Genomic DNA, 11,129 nt, shown 5'->3' on the forward strand with positions numbered 1-11,129 from the left:
CCCCAGTAAACTGCCGAAAGAACTATGGTCAGAAGCATGCAATACTGCTACATATCTTTTGAATCGCACCGGGAAGTCCTCCACTGAAAACAAACCTCCATATGAACTGTGGTATGGCCAACCAGTAGGCAACGTGAATCATCTGAGAATCTCTGGAATGGAGTGTTATGTGCATGTAAACAAGAATTTTCACACAAAGTTTGATGACAAGGCTGTGCATGGACATCTAGTTGGATGTGTGAATGACAGAGATAGCTTCAGGGTCTGGATTCCATCTAAGGGGAAGGTTTTGCTAAGTCATGATGTAAAATTTAAGGCTGAAGTTGTATGCAATCTGCAGACCAATGTTACTGAATTTGAAGTTGCTCAGGATGAAACCGTTAGACAAAGTGAACCTAATGAGACTTCTGATGAGGAAAAGGAATCAGAAAATGTCAGTCATAACAAAAGGACAGAAGGATTAAGTGAGGAGGAAGAAAATTTAGACACAACATCAAGTTCCGGAGGAAGTAAAGGTTTAAGTGAGACACGAAGAAGCAAACGTGAAAAGAAAAAACCATACTGGATGACCAGTGGAGATTATGTGTACATGGCTGGAACCCCTATAATCAGGGATAAGGATCCAAGCTCTTATACTGAAGCTTTGTAGTCTAGCAATAAAGTTCACTGGCTGGTAGCTATTCATCAAGAACCAAAGTCCCTCAGAGAGAATAATACTTGGGTATTAGTTGAGTGCCCAAGTGGTGCACAGGTTTTGCAGAATTGTTGGGTCTTGCTTAAGAAAACTGCAGAAAATGGGAATGTACGTTTAAAGGGTCGACTTGTGGCCAAAGGACATGTACAATGGCAGGGAACTGACTATGAAGAAATATTCAGCCCTGTTGCTATGATACGATTCGAATCCTGTTGGCAGTAGCTGCTGCACAGAAAATGAAACTCGACCAGTTTGACATCAAAACAGCTTTTCTTAATGGTGCACTAGAAGAAGACGTATACATGGAACAACCTGAAGGTTTTGAAGATGATACTGGACATGTACGTTTACTAAAAAAAAGTCTGTATAGTCTCAAGCAGGCACCATGTTGTTGGACCAAGCATTTCATAGACTTCATGAGAAAAGCTGGATTTGAAAACAGAAGGGCTGATCTGTGTCTCTTCTGCCGTCGGAGCAACAAAAATTGTTTATATGTTGCAATCTATGTGAATGGCAGTTCAGTTGTGGCCAGCAATAAAGCAGATATTGAAGAGTTCATGGAAATGTTGAAGTTGGAGTTTCATACAACTAGACGATCTCTCAACAACTTTTTAGGTATGAAGATACAGCAAAATGAAGAGGGGTCAATAGCAATTAATCAAGAGGACTATACAATGGAAATTCTGAAGAGATTTGGAATGGATGAAGCTAATGGAGTTTCTACTCCAACTGGACGTGAAGAAAGTGATGCCAAGGAGAAGATCACAGCCAAAGTTCCTTATCGTGAAGCGGTGGGGTGTCTGATGTATTTGACTACAGTCTCCCATCCGGATATTGCTTTTGTAGTGAACAAAGCAGCTAGAGCCATGGAAGATCCTACAGTTGAAGACAGGAATTGAGTGAAAAGAATTTTTAGATACCTGAAGAATACAATGACTTGTGGGATTATTTACAAGAACAATGCAGTTTGTTTAAAACTCTACAGTGCTGCTGATTATGCTGGTGACAAGGACACGAGGTGTTCAACAACAGGTGTTGTCGCAACACTCTCCCGTGGGGCTGTATCATGGACCAGTCAATTACAAAAGACAGTGGCAACATCCACTATGGAAGCAGAAATAATATCAGCCAGTGAAGGACCAAAGGAATTGTTCTGGCTGAAAAGGTTGCTGTATGAACTGATTGGAACATCCAAACAAGTGACGCCTCCCACACTCTATGTTGACAATGCAAGTACAGTAAAGTTGTCTAAAAATCCAACGTATCATCGAAAGTCAAAGCACATTGAAGTCCACCACTTTTACACCAGAGAGAGATTTTTGAATGGGGATCTTGGATTAGAACACACTGATGGAACATATCAACTAGCTGATCTACTAACCAAGCCATTGGAAAGGGTCCAATTCGAGATACTGCTTGAAGAAATTGGAGTGCAGAAGATTATATCCATGTGACATTTACTGTTTTTTCATATATTTTATTTGGAGGAAGTGTTAAAAATTGAAAATACAAATTACGAAGTTCGTCCTATCTGTGATGCTTTATATCTCTGGTATGTACGACAAGTTGAGTCTGTACTGTGTAAAACTATGTTTTACCTCTCTGTCTTTTATATGTTGGTGTTTGAGTATGTAATGAAACTGTTAGCTAGTCAGAAGCAAATAATCTTGAAGCTCCTAAACAGGAAAAATAACACATCTTTCTACTCAATGTTAATTTCATTTTGTATGATTTGTCTTTAGAAGTAGTGAAATGTTATAATGCATCTGAAGACTGGAGTTCATCCTGGTTGCCAGTTGTTTTTGGTTTATCCAACTGTGGAAAAAGAAAAAAATCAAAGTGGTCTTTTACTAACAACATAGGTTTTTGTTTACATTCAGTGTTTCTAAGAAAGTGATGGCTTATTGAAGTCCAGACTATGCATCCAAAGGCTTGGTATTCAAACCATAGTCAGTCCTCTGCTTCTTATTTGTTGTTTTGCACTTCTTTCATGTTTGTTGATGTGACAGATGCCATGCTGCAACAAGTTTTGGAGTCATGTTAAACTGCAGGTGCCTCATAACTGACAGGACAAGTCAGTTCAAAGGGCAGAGGAATGCAAAGGCATACCATCTCCAAAAGGACCATGCCTAGTGAGACACTGTAGTGTTCAAACAAACTTCTAACTGACAAGTACCAAAAGGACTTAAAGGCTGTAAGATCTCCACTTATTTACTGTTGCTGCCTGGTCATCCCTTACTTTTAAATACAACCAGTAATCTGTTAATATAGGTTGAGCTAGTGCACGAGTTAATGAACACAAATCATCTGACAGAGAGGCATTAAAATCCTGGACAGAATGGCAGCAACTGGCCAAATAAGTTTCCAGCTGCCACTAAATGCAATAAGAATGTACTACAATGCAATCTTAATCACTATTGTGGGCTACAGGTCAAGTGTTTGGGTTCACAGTCTCAGAATGATAATGACGTAACATCGTGTACAGAACAACACCGACTGAGGCATTGCTGGTGTCACTAGGTTTGCTACCTCTAGACCTACCCAAAAGAAAGAAAGATGCACAATATTGGCTCCAAAAGAGTGAATATGATAAGGTAAAGGAATAAGGAAATAAGGGCATGCACTGACAGAGACTAGCGAAAAATCTCAAATAGGCAGAAACAGGGAGAAGAACTTACCAACTCCTTCATAATACAAAAGAAAGAACCAGAAAGTCATTCTTCCTTCCGATCAAGGGAACTATATGCTACCTGTTGGGACATGGTCCGTACCCCAGCAACTTATTGAAAATACGAAAACACATCACAGACACTTGTAATTGAGTAGCAACTGGCACTCCAGACCATTGTCTGGGAATGCGCCATTAAACAAGACATTGCATGCCAGGACAAGAATGTCTCTGGTGTTAGAACAGCCTCTAAGATAATAAGGAATGAGGAACTGAGGCATAAGCTGAACTTGCTGACAACCTAAATATTAGATAATGAACTGCAAGCCTACATGGCTGAGAGACAAAATAGAAGAGGCCATACATTATGATGAGACACATCATGGCAGAACATCTGCCTACAACAAACCTTCTGGAAACACTGAGGAGATGAGCCTCAGGGAGGACCAGGAAGGATTTCCTGGGACCCTGGCAGCCATCTCCCAATCTCTACACCTTGGGTGGCACAGTAGCACAGCTCATTTGAATCTCAAGTTATGCCTAAGCATGCCGCTGTTTAACTACCTAGCCAAATGACAAATCTAGCATGGTTCTGATGCCATTTGCAGTAGCATAGTGTTGTACAGCAGTGCAGTCCAGAATTATAAATTGCAAAATTTGTGATCCAGCAATGCAGACAGTACAGCAGACCAGTAGCATCTGCTTTCTGGATCACAGATGAACATATATCTGTGTGCCAAATGGCCAAATGGTAGTACATCGACATATTCAAATTTTTTTATGGAGATATGTTATACAGATTTTCTTTTTTCCCCTTAAACACCAGAATGATTGGTTACAGTAACACATTTATGTTTAAATATTATATGATATATTCATGTCAATTCATGTAAAACATTTGGTCTGTTTTTGCATCTCAGCAACAGACTAAAAAAATAGCAAATAAATAAATAATGTTTGACCCAGAAATACAATGCAACTCTGGCAGCAAGGATCTGATTCTGGTCCGAGCTCCCAGAATTGGTGGTCATGAGTTTGTGAGGTGTCTTGCTTGTGTGAATGAATGGTGTGTGTTTTTCTTTCTTTTTCTGACAAAGGCTGTGGCCAAAAGCTTACGTGCAAGTGTCTTTTTGAGCCAGTCTGCAACTTAATATGTCAACTCCAACCAGGAGTTTCCATTGTTTGAAGGATCAGTGAAGATAGCCAATTGGTAAAATATATTAACAACTGAAATGAGATATTTATTTTCCATTCACTGCAAACCTCAAATGGAGAGAATATAAATTTTGCACTAATTAAACATATGAAATATTACAATTGCAATTAAAGTTTGTGTATATGCAAACACATGCTGACAGATTTTTTTAAGCAACTATTTATTTTACTATCTGCAAATACAAATTCCTGAAGCACTTCAGCTTCACCTAGTCTCACAGTTAGTCTACAAAATACATTTAATGTCTCACTGCACTATCCTACAATCCACAAACAAAATCTTAAAACTAAATAAAAAGGTCCAGAGTTCGAGTCTCAGTCTACCAAACAGTTTTAATCTGCCAGGAAGTTTCACATCAGCGCAAACTCTGCTGGAGAGTGGAAATTTCATTCTGGAAACATTCTCCAGACTGTGGTTATGCCATGTCTCTGGAATGTCCTTTCTCCCAGGAGTGCTAGTTTTGCAAGGTTCACAGGAGAACTTTTGTGAAGTTCGCAGGAGAACTTCTGTGACATTAGGAAGGTAAGAAGGTGGAAGTAAAGCTGCAAGCACAGGTCATGAGTCGTGCTTGGTTAGCTCAGTTGGTAGAGCATTTGTCTGTGAAAGACAGAGGTCGAGTTCAAGTCTCTGTCCAGCACGCAGTATTAATCTGCCAGAAAGTTTCAGGGACAAGTGCTCATAGCTCTTGACAACTCATGTGTACTGGACTTTTTTTCTTGTTTTGGTCCATACCACCTCCTCCCAAAATGTGGAAAGCAAAGAGCATGCAGCACAAGAGATGTGTATCACAATATAAAAGATGGACAAGCACTCATAGCTCTCAAGGTATGAATTTTAGAGCCCCTGTTTACTAAACATTTTTTCCTGTGTTTGGTGTGAGGAACCTGTTCACAAAGTATGTGAAAGGGAATTCAGTTAGACCTATAGACAGAAGTTACAAGTAAGGTATCACTTACTGTCAAAGATCATTACATCACACATTATTTTCGCAGACAAGATACAACTGTTCACTGCGATAATGTTTCCTTGTGCCCATAGCTAAAGTTTTTGTTAAAAAGTTCCCTTGACAAACACTGAAACATCTGTAAGTAATGGTAAATGGTAAGCTATTCTAGAAACAATGTACGACATTTGTGTCTCTGTTGCATTGTTTGTTTTGACTGTTTGACAGTCCATTATTCTGCCTTGACATAGTGTATACAGAATACAACGTATGAATGAATGGATGAATGAAGATAATATCCAAGTGTCTATCAATATATGCAAAGAAAATTACAACAGAGATTGTACTACATAGAGCAATAAATAATAGTGTTGAAAAACATAGTTGTACCAAATTCCAAAATCGACATTCGACCTGGAATCAGGATGCATACACACCTGAACATCGTCTTAAATTCAAGAGAGAACGCAGCAGATAAACATAGCAGAAATCCAAAAGGTGTTTTTATCCATGTGGGAACAAATTTGCTTCGAAACAACAGTGAGGTAGAAATTGTAAACCAGACAAGGAACCACATCTGAATGGCCAGAAGACTCTACCCGAATTCCAGAATAATAATAAGTGGCATTGTGTACAGAAGATCAGTGAGTGACAGTTATGTGCAGAGAATAAATGGCAATATTAAAGAACAGTGCAATAAACTAGGAGTCATCTTCATTGAGCCCAACAAATTTCTAGGTGCAAAGTGTCTTGCCAAAGATGGTCTACATCTGGATAGGTTGGGCTCAAAAATATTCAGTAAGATGTTCATAGATACTTGCCAGATCATAAAAAATAAGGGAAACTTATAAGTTGTGATGGGGGTGAAAAAACTTGTGTAGCATTAAGAAAGACAGAACCAAACCATCATCTGGCAAGAAATGTGCTAAAGCCTGTAAATGATAGTCAAAGTAGGTATGTTATCCACTGGAATATAAATTGCTTAAACGTTGATGCTTCTAACAATAAAAGCTCCAAAATAGATGAATTGGAAATCATTCTGTCAGAATGTGCAAATATTAAAGTTGTTTGTTGAAATGAACACTGGTTTACTGAGGACACAATTAAAATTCTAAAACAAAATAGGGAACTTCGATTAGCAAGTAGCTTTTGCAGAAGAAACAAGTCACATGGAGGCTCATATATACTTCTACATAGTGATATAAATTATGAGATCAGAAACTGTTTTAATTATTTAAATGAAGAATGTGTGTTCAAGAGCTGTTGTGTAGAAATTGTGGACTCACTAGCAAATGTTATAATAATCTCAATATACAGAATTCCAAGGACATCAACAACAGAACTATTCTTATCTAAGCTTCAAATTATGCTAGAAGACCTTTGTAGAGAAAAAAGAAAAACATTGCAATAGCTGCTGATTTTAATATTGATATCACATGTGGTAGTAGCCACACTTCAAGATTCACTGACTTAGTAAAGAAATATGGTTTCAAATTGAATTTCTTTGAATTTACCAGAAACAATCGGCAATCAGCAACATGCATTGACAATGTTCTAACTAATTATGTATATGAAGATGTGTATACATTTTGTCTAGATCTAGGTATTTCTGATCATTGTGCATTGTTCATTGAGCTGCCACAGACAGAGAGGAACATTTCACATATGAGAACCCATATGAGCAGAAACTGTAGCAAAGAAAACTTATTAACATTTAGTGAGAAGCTAAGAGATAAAACATGGCCTTTTGATTATTGTTCCTCAAGTGATAAAAACTTTGAGAAATTCCTAAATAGTTTTCTTGGAGACTTTAATGAAACATTTCCACCTAGACTCTGCAGCAGTAAAGTAACAAATACAGTAAAGTGGATTACCCAGGGCATAAAAATTACCAGTGTAAGGAAAAGGCAACTGCACAGAGAACTAAAATATAATAAAGATATTGATTTCATTAACTATGTTAGACTCTATAGAACCATATTTAAAAGAGTTGTCAAGGCAGCAAAACAACTGGCAAATAACAGGCTAATTTTAAAATCATAAAAATAAGACAAAGGCTTTGTTGTCAGTCATTAAATCTGAGTTAGCTGTTAAAGCCTGTAACCAAGAAATTCCAAAAATTGACATTGAAGGAAATACTATTGTAAATTCAACTCAAATACCAAAGTACTTTAACGAATTCTTTATAAATGTAGCAAAGTCTCAAGTAGATGTAACAGATTATCACAACAAAGTAAATCCCTTTGGCCTAGGCGAAAACTCTGAAAACTTTACAAAAGTCTCAAAAGTTTCTGTGGAGGATGTAGAAAATGCTATTCTAACATTAAGAAACAAAAAATTTGCAGGTTGGGATGGAATACCCACCAAATTTATTTAAGTGGTACACAACAGAATTGCAAAGCCACTAGCTCAGATAATAAATCAATGTTTTGAAGAGGGCTGTTTCCCAGAGGTACTGAAATATGCTGAAGTCAAACCACTCGTCAAGAAGGGATGAAGAGATATCATGGGAAATTATCGTCCTATCTTGATTACCCCAGTCCTACCTAAAATATTTGAAAAAACTTGCTGTTGCACAAATCCAACACTTCATTGCAAAATATTCTGTTATTCTAAACAATCAATTTGGTTTTCAGCAGGGGGAAAACACCATCGATGCAGTAAACAGTTTCATTGAGAAATTAAGTACATCATTAGATAAGTGAAATAAGGCGGCAGGAATTTTCTGCGACCTCACAAAGGCGTTTGATTCCATAAACCATGCATTGCTTGTTTACAAACTTGAAAAGTATGGCATTAGTGGCAGTGCCCTACAATGGTTTATATCCTACTTATCCAACAGAAAACAAAGAGTTAGCATGTCTTCAAATGGCACATATTTTTTTCTGACTGGAAAAAAAAAAAAAAAATCTCAGGGAGTTCCACAAGGCTGCATATTAGGCCCATTCCTATTTCTCTTTTATGTTAATGACTTACCATAAAATCAGGTGCCCATCAGTTCTGTTCACAGATGATACTTCTGTTCTAGTCGAAGATCAGGACTTCGAAAAAATTCCCAAATCTGTGATCAGTACCCTCAGTACCTTAGAAACGTGGTTTCAGCTAAATGGGTTGAATCTAAACCTATCTAAGACTCACGTGATGCAGTTCAAAACCAAACAGTCAAAATGAGCAGATTAAGATTGTACACAACAACCAAGGTATAGAAGAAGCTGACTCAGTCAAATTCTTAGGTTTAAATGTAGATAAAAATTTGAGCTGGCAGGCACACATTGAATACCTGGCAAACAAACTGAGCAGCTTTGCATTTGCAATGCAAATATTATCAACTGATATAGACACACAAAAAAGTAGCATATAAAAGCTACTTTGAATCCATTATTAGGTATGGTATTGTTTGTTGGGGAAACTCGACAGACATAGTGCGGGTACTAAAAACACAGAAAAAAAATCATACGAAATATGTGCATTGCAAATCACAAAGAACCATGTCGACCATTATTTAGAAAACTTAAAATATTAACTTTGCCGTCCTTATACATATATGAGATTATTATATTTGTACACCAGACATGAATTATTTGAGGGAAACCATTTTGTGCATTCACATGATACCAGAAACAAAGAAAATTTTGTGCTTCCCACCCACTGCCTCACACTGTATGCCCAGAGACCTCAATACTTGGGAATGAAAATTTGTAATAAATTAAAAGGGAACAAGTTGATGCAGATGCTATATGAGGTGCTGACACTGAAGTGTTATTACTCAGTGGATGAATTCATGCTGAACAAACTGGAAATTTGAGCTGGGTACAATGTGTTACACATTCCAAGAAATATCCTTCTAGTGTTGTTATTTATTATAGTGCTAATGTAAAAATCATTGAAATTGTTTTATAAATTTTTGACATGTCTCCTGTATGCAAACCAAATGGATTGCAAATTACATCGTGAGATGAATAAAACACAATTCACAAAAGTTCACAAAGTTTTCTGTAATTTTTCAGGTCGTTCAATGAAAAGCAAAAAACTGAAAAGTGACCTGGATACACTGCTGGACATGGATATAAGACTGCAGTTAATGGACTTGGAGGGAATTCATATCCCACATTCACCACCACCCATACCAGATGATCCTCCAGATTTTGACTTCAGTGATCCATTTGTATCAGAGGCAATAAAGTGAATACATATACTTTTGATGAGCACTTCCTTTACAGTCTGACAGAATTGAAACAAAACTTGCAGAAAGTAAACAATTTTTAAACTTTTTTGTAAGGAGAATAAAAGCATTGAAACATGACAGCAATATTTTACTTTAAAGCATTATCCTTTTCCCATTTCAATGAATTATTTTGTATGATTATTGTAAAATGTAGCCCATATAAAGCAAACAGAGATTGAATAAAATCTTCTCTAAAGTTCTAAGCTGTACGAAAGTTCAACTGAGTGTAACTTGGTCATTGTTGAGTGGTAATTGTTTGCCATACGATTTTTTTTATGGCTATGGTATGAGGTGTGACAGCACTGGTACATAATCTATAGCGTATCACCATTCAAAGCAAAGTTTCCGTCCTAACTGCCCAATTTAAAATGGAAATGGTCAGATTCCACACTGCATTTAGCCGCTAGCCAGCTTCTTTATTGATGGTGGTGTGAGGTGGGTTACCTCAGTAGTTTTTTAATCATACTATCTCAGAAATGTGATGATAGATGTAACAACAAAGGTATCGTCGAATGCAATTTTATGTCCATCTTACTAAGCACGTTTGGCAACTGCTGATTTCTCTTTGTAGAGTAGTCACAGATATCTCTCCCATTCAATACAACACTGCACTATCATAAGCTCAGTCTTCTCACCATTACAGTGATTGAACTCACACAATGCACTCTAAAAAAGAAAGAAAATGCACCATGAAGGAATTATCAGGATGGAAATCGGTAGAGGTGATGTGCATGTACAGACAAGCAAATGATTACAATTAAAATTGGATGATTTATTCAATAAAAACAGCTTCACAAACTGAACAAGCCAATAATGCACTGGACCACCTATGGCCCTTATGCAAGATGTTATTCAGCTTGGAACTGAATGAAAGAGTTGTTGGATGTCCACCTGAGATACATCGTCACAAATTCTGTCCAACTGGCACTTTTGATCATTAAAATCCTGAGCTGGTTGGAGGGCATTGCCCATAATGCTCCAAATGTTCTCAGCAGCAGAGAGATCTGGTGACCTTGCTGCCCAAGCATTAAGAGAAGCATTAAAAACTTCTGCCACATGCAAGTGGGCATTATCTTGCTGAAATGTAAGCCCAGGTTGGCTTGCCAAGAAGGGCAACAAAAATTGGATATAGAATTTCACCAATGCACCAGTGTGTTGTAAGGGTGCTGCAGACAACAACCAAAGGGAACTTCCTATGACAAGAAATTGTCCCTCAAACCATCACCCCTGGTTGTCAGACCGTATAGCAGGTGATGGTCAGGTTGGTATCCCACCACTGTCTGCAGCACCTCCAGCACCTTCACTGGTCACTGGGACTCAATTTGACACACCTCTCATCACTGAAGACAATTTTACTCCAGTCAACGAGATTTCTGGTTGAAT

General features: G+C 37.6%; 1 protein-coding gene across 1 annotated transcript in view; it reads left to right on the plus strand.

The window, feature by feature from the left end:
* The window catches only part of LOC126417098 (engulfment and cell motility protein 1-like), a 65,315-nt gene extending 55,553 nt beyond the window's left edge, over window positions 1-9,762 (plus strand). Inside the window, exon 5 of the mRNA XM_050084992.1 lies at window positions 9,529-9,762. Coding sequence (XP_049940949.1) covers window positions 9,529-9,707 — 179 coding nt within the window. The 3' untranslated portion in view covers window positions 9,708-9,762. The remainder of the gene's footprint in view (window positions 1-9,528) is intronic.
* Window positions 9,763-11,129: the final 1,367 nt, after the last annotated feature.

The sequence above is a fragment of the Schistocerca serialis genome, chromosome 8 (assembly GCF_023864345.2).
Source record: "Schistocerca serialis cubense isolate TAMUIC-IGC-003099 chromosome 8, iqSchSeri2.2, whole genome shotgun sequence".
Taxonomy (NCBI): domain Eukaryota; kingdom Metazoa; phylum Arthropoda; class Insecta; order Orthoptera; family Acrididae; genus Schistocerca; species Schistocerca serialis.